This window comes from Salvelinus fontinalis, chromosome 14, assembly GCF_029448725.1.
Source record: "Salvelinus fontinalis isolate EN_2023a chromosome 14, ASM2944872v1, whole genome shotgun sequence".
NCBI lineage: Eukaryota > Metazoa > Chordata > Actinopteri > Salmoniformes > Salmonidae > Salvelinus > Salvelinus fontinalis.
The window spans coordinates 12,253,252-12,272,956 of record NC_074678.1 but is presented as its reverse complement, the minus strand read 5'-3'; the positions used below and the strand labels follow the sequence as shown (position 1 = coordinate 12,272,956).

Genomic DNA, 19,705 nt, shown 5'->3' with positions numbered 1-19,705 from the left:
GAGAGAGACAGAGAGAGACAGAGAGAGGGGGGGGGCAGGGACAGAGAGAGAGACAGAGAGAGACAGAGAGAGACAGAGAGAGAGGGGGGGGGGCAGGGACAGAGAGAGAGACAGAGAGAGACAGAGAGAGACAGAGAGAGAGGGGGGGGGCAGGGACAGAGAGAGAGACAGAGAGAGATGAGAGAGAGAGGGGGGGGGGGCAGAGAGACAGAGAGAGAGGGGGGGGGGCAGAGAGACAGAGAGGGGGGGGCAGGCACCTTGGGTGTCTTGTTGGTGGGTAGTTTTCTGTCTGTGGGGGCGGGGCTTATGGGGACACAGAGCACCTCCTCATTGGTCCCTTCGTTCTCTAGTTTAGGCTCCTCTACGTCTGCCGACTCAGACTTCGTAGGCACTTCAACAACAGACACAGAATATCAACAGACACAGACATACCAGCTTCACCCTTTACATGAGAGACATGGGGGAGAAACAGACGCAGGTCTCACTCCACGTAAAACAAATCATTGATGTTTTTGGTCATCTTGGCCTTCGCCCTTCACAATGAGTGCCATAAATCACCCTTCAGTTAGTACCTCTCTTTTTCCTGCAGTCTCTGATGAGCTTCTGTGTGATCCTCTTCCAGCGCGGCTGGGCACTGAGCAGCTTCAGCTTGGACACGATGGAGAGGTCGCTGCTAACGGCAGGACGCAGCTCGTTGAACAGGAAGCGCAGCCTCTCGATGACCGGAGCACACACCTCCTTATAACTACGACCTTGCTCCTGGTGCGTCTGGAACAACCGAGGACAGAGAGAGAAAGACACTGTATCTACCCATCACAAAATACCAAACTCAGGACCGACACTAGCCTGCTCACAGATCTGGTAGTGCTGTATAGGCAACTTCTACGGATGTACCAAAGACCATAAGAGTTGGCTATACAGCACAAACAGACCTGGGACCAGGCTACAGAATAACATTCAATGAAGTGTACCTTGATTAAAGAGCACTTAGCCTGGTACACCATGCGACACACGTCAATCACAGATCTGGGGAGGGTCCTCTGCTTGCCCTGCTCCACGCCCAAGGCACATTGGTTGACGAGCGAAAGGGCGATGTGACCTATGAGAGGGCCATTGCCGTCAATCACCCAGTAACCAATCAAATCACTTGATAAACTAGAGAACTTCTAAATGACCCTCTGTTACTACATAGGACAGTATGACCCCTACCCTCTGTTACTACATAGGACAGTATGACCCCTACCCTCTGTTACTACATAGGACAGTATGACCCCTACCCTCTGTTACTACATAAGACAGTATGACCCCTACCCTCTGTTACTACATAGGACAGTATGACCCCTACCCTCTGTTACTACATAGGACAGTATGACCCCTACCCTCTGTTACTACATAGGACAGTATGACCCCTACCCTCTGTTACTACATAGGACAGTATGACCCCTACCCTCTGTTACTACATAGGACAGTATGACCCCTACCCTCTGTTACTACATAGGACAGTATGACCCCTACCCTCTGTTACTACATAGGACAGTATGACCCCTACCCTCTGTTACTACATAGGACAGTATGACCCCTACCCTCTGTTACTACATAGGACAGTATGACCCCTACCCTCTGTTACTACATAGGACAGTATGACCCCTACCCTCTGTTACTACATAGGACAGTATGACCCCTACCCTCTGTTACTACATAGGACAGTATGACCCCTACCCTCTGTTACTACATAGGACAGTATGACCCCTACCCTCTGTTACTACATAGGACAGTATGACCCCTACCCTCTGTTACTACATAGGACACAGTATGACCCCTACCCTCTGTTACTACATAGGACAGTATGACCCCTACCCTCTGTTACTACATAGGACAGTATGACCCCTACCCTCTGTTACTACATAGGACAGTATGACCCCTACCCTCTGTTACTACATAGGACAGTATGACCCCTACCCTCTGTTACTACATAGGACAGTATGACCCCTACCCTCTGTTACTACATAGGACAGTATGACCCCTACCCTCTGTTACTACATAGGACAGTATGACCCCTACCCTCTGTTACTACATAGGACAGTATGACCCCTACCCTCTGTTACTACATAGGACAGTATGACCCCTACCCTCTGTTACTACATAGGACAGTATGACCCCTACCCTCTGTTACTACATAGGACAGTATGACCCCTACCCTCTGTTACTACATAGGACAGTATGACCCCTACCCTCTGTTACTACATAGGACAGACAGTATGACCCCTACCCTCTGTTACTACATAGGACAGTATGACCCCTACCCTCTGTTACTACATAGGACAGTATGACCCCTACCCTCTGTTACTACATAGGACAGTATGACCCCTACATAGGACAGTATGACCCCTACCCTCTGTTACTACATAGGACAGTATGACCCCTACCCTCTGTTACTACATAGGACAGTATGACCCCTACCCTCTGTTACTACATAGGACAGTATGACCCCTACCCTCTGTTACTACATAGGACAGTATGACCCCTACCCTCTGTTACTACATAGGACAGTATGACCCCTACATTGGACAGTATGACCCCTACCCTCTGTTACTACATAGGACAGTATGACCCCTACCCTCTGTTACTACATAGGACAGTATGACCCCCCCGTACATAGGACAGTATGACCCCTACCCTCTGTTACTACATAGGACAGTATGACCCCTACCCTCTGTTACTACATAGGACAGTATGACCCCTACCCTCTGTTACTACATAGGACAGTATGACCCCTACCCTCTGTTACTACATAGGACAGTATGACCCCCCCCTACATAGGACAGTATGACCCCTACCCTCTGTTACTACATAGGACAGTATGACCCCTACCCTCTGTTACTACATAGGACAGTATGACCCCTACCCTCTGTTACTACATAGGACAGTATGACCCCTACCCTCTGTTACTACATAGGACAGTATGACCCCTACCCTCTGTTACTACATAGGACAGTATGACCCCTACCCTCTGTTACTACATAGGACAGTATGACCCCTACCCTCTGTTACTACATAGGACAGTATGACCCCTACCCTCTGTTACTACATAGGACAGTATGACCCCTACCCTCTGTTACTACATAGGACAGTATGACCCCTACCCTCTGTTACTACATAGGACAGTATGACCCCTACCCTCTGTTACTACATAGGACAGTATGACCCCTACCCTCTGTTACTACATAGGACAGTATGACCCCTACCCTCTGTTACTACATAGGACAGTATGACCCCTACCCTCTGTTACTACATAGGACAGTATGACCCCTACCCTCTGTTACTACATAGGACAGTATGACCCCTACCCTCTGTTACTACATAGGACAGTATGACCCCTACCCTCTGTTACTACATAGGACAGTATGACCCCTACCCTCTGTTACTACATAGGACAGTATGACCCCTACCCTCTGTTACTACATAGGACAGTATGACCCCTACCCTCTGTTACTACATAGGACAGTATGACCCCTACCCTCTGTTACTACATAGGACAGTATGACCCCTACCCTCTGTTACTACATAGGACAGTATGACCCCTACCCTCTGTTACTACATAGGACAGTATGACCCCTACCCTCTGTTACTACATAGGACAGTATGACCCCTACCCTCTGTTACTACATAGGACAGTATGACCCCTACCCTCTGTTACTACATAGGACAGTATGACCCCTACCCTCTGTTACTACATAGGACAGTATGACCCCTACCCTCTGTTACTACATAGGACAGTATGACCCCTACCCTCTGTTACTACATAGGACAGTATGACCCCTACCCTCTGTTACTACATAGGACAGTATGACCCCTACCCTCTGTTACTACATAGGACAGTATGACCCCTACCCTCTGTTACTACATAGGACAGTATGACCCCTACCCTCTGTTACTACATAGGACAGTATGACCCCTACCCTCTGTTACTACATAGGACAGTATGACCCCTACCCTCTGTTACTACATAGGACAGTATGACCCCTACCCTCTGTTACTACATAGGACAGTATGACCCCTACCCTCTGTTACTACATAGGACAGTATGACCCCTACCCTCTGTTACTACATAGGACAGTATGACCCCTACCCTCTGTTACTACATAGGACAGTATGACCCCTACCCTCTGTTACTACATAGGACAGTATGACCCCTACCCTCTGTTACTACATAGGACAGTATGACCCCTACCCTCTGTTACTACATAGGACAGTATGACCCCTACCCTCTGTTACTACATAGGACAGTATGACCCCCCTGACACATAGGACAGTATGACCCCTACCCTCTGTTACTACATAGGACAGTATGACCCCTACCCTCTGTTACTACATAGGACAGTATGACCCCTACCCTCTGTTACTACATAGGACAGTATGACCCCTACCCTCTGTTACTACATAGGACAGTATGACCCCTACCCTCTGTTACTACATAGGACAGTATGACCCCTACCCTCTGTTACTACATAGGACAGTATGACCCCTACCCTCTGTTACTACATAGGACAGTATGACCCCTACCCTCTGTTACTACATAGGACAGTATGACCCCTACCCTCTGTTACTACATAGGACAGTATGACCCCTACCCTCTGTTACTACATAGGACAGTATGACCCCTACCCTCTGTTACTACATAGGACAGTATGACCCCTACCCTCTGTTACTACATAGGACAGTATGACCCCTACCCTCTGTTACTACATAGGACAGTATGACCCCTACCCTCTGTTACTACATAGGACAGTATGACCCCTACCCTCTGTTACTACATAGGACAGTATGACCCCTACCCTCTGTTACTACATAGGACAGTATGACCCCTACCCTCTGTTACTACATAGGACAGTATGACCCCTACCCTCTGTTACTACATAGGACAGTATGACCCCTACCCTCTGTTACTACATAGGACAGTATGACCCCTACCCTCTGTTACTACATAGGACAGTATGACCCCTACCCTCTGTTACTACATAGGACAGTATGACCCCTACCCTCTGTTACTACATAGGACAGTATGACCCCTACCCTCTGTTACTACATAGGACAGTATGACCCCTACCCTCTGTTACTACATAGGACAGTATGACCCCTACCCTCTGTTACTACATAGGACAGTATGACCCCTACCCTCTGTTACTACATAGGACAGTATGACCCCTACCCTCTGTTACTACATAGGACAGTATGACCCCTACCCTCGACTATAGGACAGTATGACCCCTACCCTCTGTTACTACATAGGACAGTATGACCCCTACCCTCTGTTACTACATAGGACAGTATGACCCCTACCCTCTGTTACTACATAGGACAGTATGACCCCTACCCTCTGTTACTACATAGGACAGTATGACCCCTACCCTCTGTTACTACATAGGACAGTATGACCCCTACCCTCTGTTACTACATAGGACAGTATGACCCCTACCCTCTGTTACTACATAGGACAGTATGACCCCTACCCTCTGTTACTACATAGGACAGTATGACCCCTACCCTCTGTTACTACATAGGACAGTATGACCCCTACCCTCTGTTACTACATAGGACAGTATGACCCCTACCCTCTGTTACTACATAGGACAGTATGACCCCTACCCTCTGTTACTACATAGGACAGTATGACCCCTACCCTCTGTTACTACATAGGACAGTATGACCCCTACCCTCTGTTACTACATAGGACAGTATGACCCCTACCCTCTGTTACTACATAGGACAGTATGACCCCTACCCTCTGTTACTACATAGGACAGTATGACCCCTACCCTCTGTTACTACATAGGACAGTATGACCCCTACCCTCTGTTACTACATAGGACAGTATGACCCCTACCCTCTGTTACTACATAGGACAGTATGACCCCTACATAGGACAGTATGACCCCTACCCTCTGTTACTACATAGGACAGTATGACCCCTACCCTCTGTTACTACATAGGACAGTATGACCCCTACCCTCTGTTACTACATAGGACAGTATGACCCCTACCCTCTGTTACTACATAGGACAGTATGACCCCTACCCTCTGTTACTACATAGGACAGTATGACCCCTACATTGGACAGTATGACCCCTACCCTCTGTTACTACATAGGACAGTATGACCCCTACCCTCTGTTACTACATAGGACAGTATGACCCCTACATAGGACAGTATGACCCCTACCCTCTGTTACTACATAGGACAGTATGACCCCTACCCTCTGTTACTACATAGGACAGTATGACCCCTACCCTCTGTTACTACATAGGACAGTATGACCCCTACCCTCTGTTACTACATAGGACAGTATGACCCCTACATAGGACAGTATGACCCCTACCCTCTGTTACTACATAGGACAGTATGACCCCTACCCTCTGTTACTACATAGGACAGTATGACCCCTACCCTCTGTTACTACATAGGACAGTATGACCCCTACCCTCTGTTACTACATAGGACAGTATGACCCCTACCCTCTGTTACTACATAGGACAGTATGACCCCTACCCTCTGTTACTACATAGGACAGTATGACCCCTACCCTCTGTTACTACATAGGACAGTATGACCCCTACCCTCTGTTACTACATAGGACAGTATGACCCCTACCCTCTGTTACTACATAGGACAGTATGACCCCTACCCTCTGTTACTACATAGGACAGTATGACCCCTACCCTCTGTTACTACATAGGACAGTATGACCCCTACCCTCTGTTACTACATAGGACAGTATGACCCCTACCCTCTGTTACTACATAGGACAGTATGACCCCTACCCTCTGTTACTACATAGGACAGTATGACCCCTACCCTCTGTTACTACATAGGACAGTATGACCCCTACCCTCTGTTACTACATAGGACAGTATGACCCCTACCCTCTGTTACTACATAGGACAGTATGACCCCTACCCTCTGTTACTACATAGGACAGTATGACCCCTACCCTCTGTTACTACATAGGACAGTATGACCCCTACCCTCTGTTACTACATAGGACAGTATGACCCCTACCCTCTGTTACTACATAGGACAGTATGACCCCTACCCTCTGTTACTACATAGGACAGTATGACCCCTACCCTCTGTTACTACATAGGACAGTATGACCCCTACCCTCTGTTACTACATAGGACAGTATGACCCCTACCCTCTGTTACTACATAGGACAGTATGACCCCTACCCTCTGTTACTACATAGGACAGTATGACCCCTACCCTCTGTTACTACATAGGACAGTATGACCCCTACCCTCTGTTACTACATAGGACAGTATGACCCCTACCCTCTGTTACTACATAGGACAGTATGACCCCTACCCTCTGTTACTACATAGGACAGTATGACCCCTACATAGGACAGTATGACCCCTACCCTCTGTTACTACATAGGACAGTATGACCCCTACCCTCTGTTACTACATAGGACAGTATGACCCCTACCCTCTGTTACTACATAGGACAGTATGACCCCTACCCTCTGTTACTACATAGGACAGTATGACCCCTACCCTCTGTTACTACATAGGACAGTATGACCCCTACATAGGACAGTATGACCCCTACCCTCTGTTACTACATAGGACAGTATGACCCCTACCCTCTGTTACTACATAGGACAGTATGACCCCACCCTCGACACATAGGACAGTATGACCCCTACCCTCTGTTACTACATAGGACAGTATGACCCCTACCCTCTGTTACTACATAGGACAGTATGACCCCTACCCTCTGTTACTACATAGGACAGTATGACCCCTACCCTCTGTTACTACATAGGACAGTATGACCCCTACCCTCTGTTACTACATAGGACAGTATGACCCCTACCCTCTGTTACTACATAGGACAGTATGACCCCTACCCTCTGTTACTACATAGGACAGTATGACCCCTACCCTCTGTTACTACATAGGACAGTATGACCCCTACCCTCTGTTACTACATAGGACAGTATGACCCCTACCCTCTGTTACTACATAGGACAGTATGACCCCTACCCTCTGTTACTACATAGGACAGTATGACCCCTACCCTCTGTTACTACATAGGACAGTATGACCCCTACCCTCTGTTACTACATAGGACAGTATGACCCCTACCCTCTGTTACTACATAGGACAGTATGACCCCTACCCTCTGTTACTACATAGGACAGTATGACCCCTACCCTCTGTTACTACATAGGACAGTATGACCCCTACCCTCTGTTACTACATAGGACAGTATGACCCCTACCCTCTGTTACTACATAGGACAGTATGACCCCTACCCTCTGTTACTACATAGGACAGTATGACCCCTACCCTCTGTTACTACATAGGACAGTATGACCCCTACCCTCTGTTACTACATAGGACAGTATGACCCCTACCCTCTGTTACTACATAGGACAGTATGACCCCTACCCTCTGTTACTACATAGGACAGTATGACCCCTACCCTCTGTTACTACATAGGACAGTATGACCCCTACCCTCTGTTACTACATAGGACAGTATGACCCCTACCCTCTGTTACTACATAGGACAGTATGACCCCTACCCTCTGTTACTACATAGGACAGTATGACCCCTACCCTCTGTTACTACATAGGACAGTATGACCCCTACCCTCTGTTACTACATAGGACAGTATGACCCCTACCCTCTGTTACTACATAGGACAGTATGACCCCTACCCTCTGTTACTACATAGGACAGTATGACCCCTACCCTCTGTTACTACATAGGACAGTATGACCCCTACCCTCTGTTACTACATAGGACAGTATGACCCCTACCCTCTGTTACTACATAGGACAGTATGACCCCTACCCTCTGTTACTACATAGGACAGTATGACCCCTACCCTCTGTTACTACATAGGACAGTATGACCCCTACCCTCTGTTACTACATAGGACAGTATGACCCCTACCCTCTGTTACTACATAGGACAGTATGACCCCTACCCTCTGTTACTACATAGGACAGTATGACCCCTACCCTCTGTTACTACATAGGACAGTATGACCCCTACCCTCTGTTACTACATAGGACAGTATGACCCCTACCCTCTGTTACTACATAGGACAGTATGACCCCTACCCTCTGTTACTACATAGGACAGTATGACCCCTACCCTCTGTTACTACATAGGACAGTATGACCCCTACCCTCTGTTACTACATAGGACAGTATGACCCCTACCCTCTGTTACTACATAGGACAGTATGACCCCTACCCTCTGTTACTACATAGGACAGTATGACCCCTACCCTCTGTTACTACATAGGACAGTATGACCCCTACCCTCTGTTACTACATAGGACAGTATGACCCCTACCCTCTGTTACTACATAGGACAGTATGACCCCTACCCTCTGTTACTACATAGGACAGTATGACCCCTACCCTCTGTTACTACATAGGACAGTATGACCCCTACCCTCTGTTACTACATAGGACAGTATGACCCCTACCCTCTGTTACTACATAGGACAGTATGACCCCTACCCTCTGTTACTACATAGGACAGTATGACCCCTACCCTCTGTTACTACATAGGACAGTATGACCCCTACCCTCTGTTACTACATAGGACAGTATGACCCCTACCCTCTGTTACTACATAGGACAGTATGACCCCTACCCTCTGTTACTACATAGGACAGTATGACCCCTACCCTCTGTTACTACATAGGACAGTATGACCCCTACCCTCTGTTACTACATAGGACAGTATGACCCCTACCCTCTGTTACTACATAGGACAGTATGACCCCTACCCTCTGTTACTACATAGGACAGTATGACCCCTACCCTCTGTTACTAATAGGACAGTATGACCCCTACCCTCTGTTACTACATAGGACAGTATGACCCCTACCCTCTGTTACTACATAGGACAGTATGACCCCTACCCTCTGTTACTACATAGGACAGTATGACCCCTACCCTCTGTTACTACATAGGACAGTATGACCCCTACCCTCTGTTACTACATAGGACAGTATGACCCCTACCCTCTGTTACTACATAGGACAGTATGACCCCTACCCTCTGTTACTACATAGGACAGTATGACCCCTACCCTCTGTTACTACATAGGACAGTATGACCCCTACCCTCTGTTACTACATAGGACAGTATGACCCCTACCCTCTGTTACTACATAGGACAGTATGACCCCTACCCTCTGTTACTACATAGGACAGTATGACCCCTACCCTCTGTTACTACATAGGACAGTATGACCCCTACCCTCTGTTACTACATAGGACAGTATGACCCCTACCCTCTGTTACTACATAGGACAGTATGACCCCTACCCTCTGTTACTACATAGGACAGTATGACCCCTACCCTCTGTTACTAATAGACAGTATGACCCCTACCCTCTGTTACTACATAGGACAGTATGACCCCTACCCTCTGTTACTACATAGGACAGTATGACCCCTACCCTCTGTTACTACATAGGACAGTATGACCCCTACCCTCTGTTACTACATAGGACAGTATGACCCCTACCCTCTGTTACTACATAGGACAGTATGACCCCTACCCTCTGTTACTACATAGGACAGTATGACCCCTACCCTCTGTTACTACATAGGACAGTATGACCCCTACCCTCTGTTACTACATAGGACAGTATGACCCCTACCCTCTGTTACTACATAGGACAGTATGACCCCTACCCTCTGTTACTACATAGGACAGTATGACCCCTACCCTCTGTTACTACATAGGACAGTATGACCCCTACCCTCTGTTACTACATAGGACAGTATGACCCCTACCCTCTGTTACTACATAGGACAGTATGACCCCTACCCTCTGTTACTACATAGGACAGTATGACCCCTACCCTCTGTTACTACATAGGACAGTATGACCCCTACCCTCTGTTACTACATAGGACAGTATGACCCCTACCCTCTGTTACTACATAGGACAGTATGACCCCTACCCTCTGTTACTACATAGGACAGTATGACCCCTACCCTCTGTTACTACATAGGACAGTATGACCCCACCCGTACATAGGACAGTATGACCCCTACCCTCTGTTACTACATAGGACAGTATGACCCCTACCCTCTGTTACTACATAGGACAGTATGACCCCTACCCTCTGTTACTACATAGGACAGTATGACCCCTACCCTCTGTTACTACATAGGACAGTATGACCCCTACCCTCTGTTACTACATAGGACAGTATGACCCCTACCCTCTGTTACTACATAGGACAGTATGACCCCTACCCTCTGTTACTACATAGGACAGTATGACCCCTACCCTCTGTTACTACATAGGACAGTATGACCCCTACCCTCTGTTACTACATAGGACAGTATGACCCCTACCCTCTGTTACTACATAGGACAGTATGACCCCTACCCTCTGTTACTACATAGGACAGTATGACCCCTACCCTCTGTTACTACATAGGACAGTATGACCCCTACCCTCTGTTACTACATAGGACAGTATGACCCCTACCCTCTGTTACTACATAGGACAGTATGACCCCTACCCTCTGTTACTACATAGGACAGTATGACCCCTACCCTCTGTTACTACATAGGACAGTATGACCCCTACCCTCTGTTACTACATAGGACAGTATGACCCCTACCCTCTGTTACTACATAGGACAGTATGACCCCTACCCTCTGTTACTACATAGGACAGTATGACCCCTACCCTCTGTTACTACATAGGACAGTATGACCCCTACCCTCTGTTACTACATAGGACAGTATGACCCCTACCCTCTGTTACTACATAGGACAGTATGACCCCTACCCTCTGTTACTACATAGGACAGTATGACCCCTACCCTCTGTTACTACATAGGACAGTATGACCCCTACCCTCTGTTACTACATAGGACAGTATGACCCCTACCCTCTGTTACTACATAGGACAGTATGACCCCTACCCTCTGTTACTACATAGGACAGTATGACCCCTACATAGGACAGTATGACCCCTACCCTCTGTTACTACATAGGACAGTATGACCCCTACCCTCTGTTACTACATAGGACAGTATGACCCCTACCCTCTGTTACTACATAGGACAGTATGACCCCTACCCTCTGTTACTACATAGGACAGTATGACCCCTACCCTCTGTTACTACATAGGACAGTATGACCCCTACCCTCTGTTACTACATAGGACAGTATGACCCCTACCCTCTGTTACTACATAGGACAGTATGACCCCTACCCTCTGTTACTACATAGGACAGTATGACCCCTACATAGGACAGTATGACCCCTACCCTCTGTTACTACATAGGACAGTATGACCCCTACATAGGACAGTATGACCCCTACCCTCTGTTACTACATAGGACAGTATGACCCCTACATAGGACAGTATGACCCCTACCCTCTGTTACTACATAGGACAGTATGACCCCTACCCTCTGTTACTACATAGGACAGTATGACCCCTACCCTCTGTTACTACATAGGACAGTATGACCCCTACCCTCTGTTACTACATAGGACAGTATGACCCCTACCCTCTGTTACTACATAGGACAGTATGACCCCTACCCTCTGTTACTACATAGGACAGTATGACCCCTACCCTCTGTTACTACATAGGACAGTATGACCCCTACCCTCTGTTACTACATAGGACAGTATGACCCCTACCCTCTGTTACTACATAGGACAGTATGACCCCTACCCTCTGTTACGACATAGGACAGTATGACCCCTACCCTCTGTTACGACATAGGACAGTATGACCCCTACCCTCTGTTACTACATAGGACAGTATGACCCCTACCCTCTGTTACGACATAGGACAGTATGACCCCTACCCTCTGTTACTACATAGGACAGTATGACCCCTACCCTCTGTTACTACATAGGACAGTATGACCCCTACCCTCTGTTACTACATAGGACAGTATGACCCCTACCCTCTGTTACTACATAGGACAGTATGACCCCCCCTACCCTCTGTTACTACATAGGACAGACAGTATGACCCCTACCCTCTGTTACTACATAGGACAGTATGACCCCTACCCTCTGTTACTACATAGACAGTATGACCCCTAACCTCTGTTACTACATAGGACAGTATGACCCCTACCCTCTGTTACTACATAGGACAGTATGACCCCTACCCTCTGTTACTACATAGGACAGTATGACCCCTACCCTCTGTTACTACATAGGACAGTATGACCCCTACATAGGACAGTATGACCCCTACCCTCTGTTACTACATAGGACAGTATGACCCCTACCCTCTGTTACTACATAGGACAGTATGACCCCTACCCTCTGTTACTACATAGGACAGTATGACCCCTACCCTCTGTTACTACATAGGACAGTATGACCCCTACCCTCTGTTACTACATAGGACAGACAGTATGACCCCTACCCTCTGTTACTACATAGGACAGACAGTATGACCCCTACCCTCTGTTACTACATAGGACAGACAGTATGACCCCTACCCTCTGTTACTACATAGGACAGTATGACCCCTACCCTCTGTTACTACATAGGACAGTATGACCCCTACCCTCTGTTACTACATAGGACAGTATGACCCCTACCCTCTGTTACTACATAGGACAGTATGACCCCTACCCTCTGTTACTACATAGGACAGTATGACCCCTACCCTCTGTTACTACATAGGACAGTATGACCCCTACCCTCTGTTACTACATAGGACAGTATGACCCCTACCCTCTGTTACTACATAGGACAGTATGACCCCTACCCTCTGTTACTACATAGGACAGTATGACCCCTACCCTCTGTTACTACATAGACAGTATGGAAGTAGAAATGTCTCCATTGCGAACCAAAAGGACAATATTATATATTTTTAACATAACTAGCCAATTCAAAATGGAATACATTTTAAAGACCACAACGGAAGATAAAAGGTGTGACAGTGGCGTGTGAGCGCAGGGTGGGTGGTTGCTAGGTTACCGAGGTCCTGGTGTTTGAGCAGGCAGCAAAGCAGCAGACGTCCGACTTCCTCCACAGGGTGCTCCAGGGGGAAGGTGATGGGCGTGATGAGGTGATACTGCTTACAACACCGCTCCATTTGGCACAGGAAGTCCTGGAACAGAAAACGACCAACAGAAGCTCTAAGATGACACATCTAATGGAGGCAGACAGGTGACATACACATGAAGAAACGGGGGCAGAAGGCCATAACTAAAGCTGCCAGTGGATACTCGAATCGCCACGGGACTGTCCGGCTCCAAGGACATCGAAACATAGGATAGAACCAGTGTTTCAGAAAGCTACGGATAAATTAGATGTATTAAATATAGTCACAGCTCCAAATACCCATTATCACCCTAAACCTGCCTTCCTAACTCTAACTTCTGGCCCCTAACCCCTGGCCCCTAACCCCTGGCCCCTAACCCCTGGCCCCTAACCCCTGGCCCCTAACCTCTGGCCCCTAACCTCTGGCCCCTAACCTCTGGCCCCTAACCTCTGGCCCCTGGACCCTAACCTCTGGCCCCTAACCCCTGGCCCCTAACCCCTGGCCCCTAACCCCTGGCCCCTAACCCCTGGCCCCTAACCCCTGGCCCCTAACCTCTGACCCCTAACCTCTGGCCCCTAACCTCTGACCCCTGGCCCCTACCTGGCCCCTAACCTCTGGCCCCTAACCTCTGGCCCCTAACCCCTGGCCCCTAACCCCTGGCCCCTAACCCCTGGCCCCTAACCCCTGGCCCCTAACCTCTAACCCCTAACCTCTAACCCCTAACCTCTAACCCCTAACCTCTAACCCCTAACCTCTAACCCCTAACCTCTGGCCACTAACCCCTAACCTCTGGCCACTAACCCCTAACCTCTGGCCACTAACCCCTAACCTCTGGCCACTAACCCCTAACCTCTGGCCACTAACCCCTAACCTCTGGCCACTAACCCCTAACCTCTGGCCACTAACCCCTAACCTCTGGCCACTAACCCCTAACCCCTGGCCCCTAACCCCTGGCCCCTAACCCCTGGCCCCTAACCCCTGGCCACTAACCCCTAACCCCTGGCCCCTAACCCCTGGCCCCTAACCTCTGGCCACTAACCCCTGGCCCCTAACCTCTGGCCACTAACCCCTAACCTCTGGCCACTAACCCCTAACCCCTGGCCCCTAACCCCTGGCCCCTAACCCCTAACCCCTGGCCAATAACCCCTGGCCCCTAACCCCTGGCCCCTAACCCCTGGCCAATAACCCCTGACCCCTAACATCTGGCCCCTAACACCTAACCTCTGGACCCTAACCCCTGGCCCCTAACCTCTGGACCCTAACCCCAGGCCCCTAACCCCTAACCCCTAACCTCTGGCCCCTAACCCCTAACCTCTGGCCCCTAACCCCTAACCTCTGGCCCCTAACCCCTGGCCCCTAACCCCTGGCCCCTAACCCCTGGCCCCTAACCCCTGGCCCCTAACCCCTAACCTCTGGCCCCTAACCCCTAACCTCTGGCCCCTAACCCCTAACCCCTGGCCCCTAACCCCTGGCCCCTAACCCCTGGCCCCTAACCCCTGGCCCCTAACCCCTGGCCACTATTGTGTTGTCGGCGATAGCCTGTAAGAAGGGCTGAGCATGGTCGCTGAGGGTGAGCCTGCCTAACCCTTATCCCTGACCTCTAACCTTTACAGTGTGGTCCTGAGTGGTGTTGTCGGCGATAGCCTGTAAGAAGGGCTGAGCATGGTCGCTGAGGGTGAGCCTGCCTAACCCTTATCCCTGACCTCTAACCTTTACCTTCACAGTGTGGTCCTGAGTGGTGTTGTCAGCGATAGCCTGTAAGAAGGGCTGAGCATGGTCGCTGAGGGTGAGCCTGCCTAACCCTTATCCCTGACCTCTAACCTTTACAGTGTGGTCCTGAGTGGTGTTGTCAGCGATAGCCTGTAAGAAGGGCTGAGCATGGTCGCTGAGGGTGAGCCTGCCTAACCCTTATCCCTGACCTCTAACCTTTACAGTGTGGTCCTGAGTGGTGTTGTCAGCGATAGCCTGTAAGAAGGGCTGAGCATGGTCGCTGAGGGTGAGCCTGCGGGAGTATATCTGTTGAGCCTTATCAGGTGTTCCCGGCGACCAGCAGTGGTCCTCGTCCTTCTCCTCGTTGTAGCTGTAGTGGATCTGACTGGTCTGCAGACCACCTTGGAAGATGGACGACCGGAGCCACTCTGATGAGAGAGAGGTGCAGGTTAGGAACTGATGAAGGTCAGGGTCACTGACTAGTACATTATCTCCATGGACAACAGGTCAGGGTTACTGACTAGTACATTATCTCCATGGACAACAGGTCAGGGTTACTGACTAGTACATTATCTCCATGGACAACAGGTCAGGGTCACTGACTAGTACATTATCTCCATGGACAACAGGTCAGGGTCAGGGTCACTGACTAGTACATTATCTCCATGGACACTGACTAGTACATTATCTCCATGGACACTGACTAGTACATTATCTCCATGGACACTGACTAGTACATTATCTCCATGGACAACAGGTCAGGGTCACTGACTAGTACATTATCTCCATGGACAACAGGGTCAGGGTCACTGACTAGTACATTATCTCCATGGACAACAGGTCAGGGTCACTGACTAGTACATTATCTCCACTGACAACAGGTCAGGGTCACTGACTAGTACATTATCTCCATGGACAACAGGTCAGGGTCACTGACTAGTACATTATCTCCACTGACAACAGGTCAGGGTCACTGACTAGTACATTATCTCCATGGACAACAGGGTCAGGGTCACTGACTAGTACATTATCTCCATGGACAACAGGTCAGGGTCACTGACTAGTACATTATCTCCATGGACAACAGGTCAGGGTTACTGACTAGTACATTATCTCCATGGACAACAGGTCAGGGTCAGGGTCACGGACTAGTACATTATCTCCATGGACAACAGGTCAGGGTCAGACAAGAGTTAGAGGTCAGAGGTCACTCACTGGCACATTCTATCTCCATGGGTGACAGGGGGGTGCTGTTGGCCAGGTAAGAGGCGTGGAGGCCCAGCAGGAGTCCCAGGTTCCTCTCTGTGTCGATGAGGGGGGAGCACAGGCTGCTCAGGTCTGGGGTGGTCACTGTCTCCTGGTTGGGCTGGAGGACACGGGGAACGGAGAGAGGACACGGGGAACGGAGAGAGGACACGGGGAACGGAGAGAGGACACGGGGAACGGAGAGAGGACACGGGGAACAGAGAGAGGACACCGGGTACGGAGAGAGGACACCGGGTACGGAGAGAGGACACCGGGTACGGAGAGAGGACACGGGGAACGGAGAGAGGACACGGGGAACGGAGAGAGGACACGGGGAACGGAGAGAGGACACGGGGAACGGAGAGAGGACACGGGGAACGGAGAGAGGACACGGGGAACGGAGAGAGGACACGGGGAACGGAGAGAGGACACGGGGAACGGAGAGAGGACACGGGGAACGGAGAGAGGACACGGGGAACGGAGAGAGGACACGGGGAACGGAGAGAGGACACGGGGAACGGAGAGAGGACACGGGGAACGGAGAGAGGACACGGGGAACGGAGAGAGGACACGGGGAACGGAGAGAGGACACGGGGAACGGAGAGAGGACACGGGGAACGGAGAGAGGACACGGGGAACGGAGAGAGGACACGGGGAACGGAGAGAGGACACGGGGAACGGAGAGAGGACACGGGGAACGGAGAGAGGACACGGGGAGCGGAGAGAGGACACGGGGAGCGGAGAGAGGACACGGGGAGCGGAGAGAGGACACGGGGAACGGAGAGAGGACACGGGGAACGGAGAGAGGACACGGGGAACGGAGAGAGGACACGGGGAACGGAGAGAGGACACGGGGAACGGAGAGAGGACACGGGGAGCGGAGAGAGGACACGGGGAGCGGAGAGAGGACACGGGGAGCGGAGAGAGGACACGGGGAGCGGAGAGAGGACACGGGGAACGGAGAGAGGACACGGGGAACGGAGAGAGGACACGGGGAACGGAGAGAGGACACGGGGAACGGAGAGAGGACACGGGGAACGGAGAGAGGACACGGGGAACGGAGAGAGGACACAGGGAACAGATATACCGTTAAAAAAAAAAACTTTTCTGAGACCGCTCCGAGATTATTTCGATGTTCAATACTTGTTCGGGGACTATTCTGAGACTTTTGGAAGACTATTCAAAACGTGTTGCAACACTAATCAAAGACAAAGAAGAACAGTGAGAAGTCTAACAGCTCTGAAGGAAGAACGTGACATTGCTACACACCTCTCTGTACTGTCCAACACAGAAAGCCTGCATAGACACCCTGGTGTCTTCAAACTGCAGGGCTGCTTCCAACGCCACAACGGGGTCTTCTCCTGTAAACTGGGCTATAAAGGAGGGGGAGGAGGTTACACCCCAACACACATCGAAAGAATAAATGACATCAGTCAAAATGAAACGTCATTAAATAAGTATAGAATGAACTGATTGGTAAAAGACAACTCTAAACCATAAAATATGCGTTCTACAGTTCCAAAAGGACCTCAGTCGATCACAATACTTCAACAACACAGCAGTCAGAAAGAGAGAGTTGGTAGTTCAACCTACCCAGGATGCTGTTCCCAGTGAGCGACTGGGCCTGGAAGTCTTTAATGTCGTAGACTTTCCCGTCGATGACGGTCCAGAAGCCGCCATCTTTGTTGTGGTTCTCCAGGTCGGCCTTGCGGATCAGAGACATCTCCTCGTTGTTCTTAGAGCTCAGCCCTGTGAAGAACGAGCCTGCCGCAGCAGACACACCACTAGTTACATTCTAACCACCACTAACCCACAACTAGTTACATTCTAACCACCACTAACCCACAACTAGTTACATTCTAACCACAACTAACCACTAACCCACAACTAGTTACATTCTAACCACCACTAACCCACAACTAGTTACATTCTAACCACCACTAACCCAGCTCACACAACTAGTTACATTCTAACCACAACTAACCACTAACCCAGCTCACACAACTAGTTACATTCTAACCACAACTAACCCACCACACACAACTAGTTACATTCTAACCACCACTAACCCACAACTAGTTACATTCTAACCACAACTAACCCACCCCACACCACTAGTTACATTCTAACCACCACTAACCCACAACTAGTTACATTCTAACCACAACTAACACACCACACACACTAGTTACATTCTAACCACCACTAACCCACAACTAGTTACATTCTAACCACAACTAACCCACAACTAGTTACATTCTAACCACAACTAACCACTAACCCACCACACACAACTAGTTACATTCTAACCACAACTAACCCACAACTAGTTACATTCTAACCACAACCACTAACCCACCACACACAACTAGTTACATTCTAACCACAACTAACTACTAACCCAGCTCACACAACTAGTTACATTCTAGCCACAACTAACCACTAACACACAACTAGTTACATTCTAACCACAACTAACCACTAACCCACAACTAGTTACATTCTAACCACAACTAACCCAGCTCACACAACTAGTTACATTCTAACCACAACTAGTTACATTCTAACCACAACTAACCCACAACTAGTTACATTCTAACCACAACTAACCCACAACTAGTTACATTCTAACCACAACTAACTACTAACCCACAACTAGTTACATTC

The 19,705-nt window shown here is 49.3% G+C and overlaps 1 protein-coding gene across 1 annotated transcript in view; it reads right to left on the bottom strand.

Moving 5' to 3' along the window:
• herc2 (HECT and RLD domain containing E3 ubiquitin protein ligase 2) overlaps positions 1-19,705 on the bottom strand; it is a 341,136-nt gene that overhangs the window by 239,613 nt on the left and 81,818 nt on the right. Inside the window, exons 24-31 of the mRNA XM_055943959.1 lie at positions 18,632-18,802; positions 18,308-18,411; positions 17,009-17,159; positions 16,010-16,221; positions 14,017-14,149; positions 972-1,099; positions 573-768; positions 258-391 (exon numbers count right to left, since the gene is read on the bottom strand). Of these exons, the coding sequence (XP_055799934.1) occupies positions 258-391; positions 573-768; positions 972-1,099; positions 14,017-14,149; positions 16,010-16,221; positions 17,009-17,159; positions 18,308-18,411; positions 18,632-18,802 (1,229 nt within the window). The remainder of the gene's footprint in view (positions 1-257; positions 392-572; positions 769-971; positions 1,100-14,016; positions 14,150-16,009; positions 16,222-17,008; positions 17,160-18,307; positions 18,412-18,631; positions 18,803-19,705) is intronic.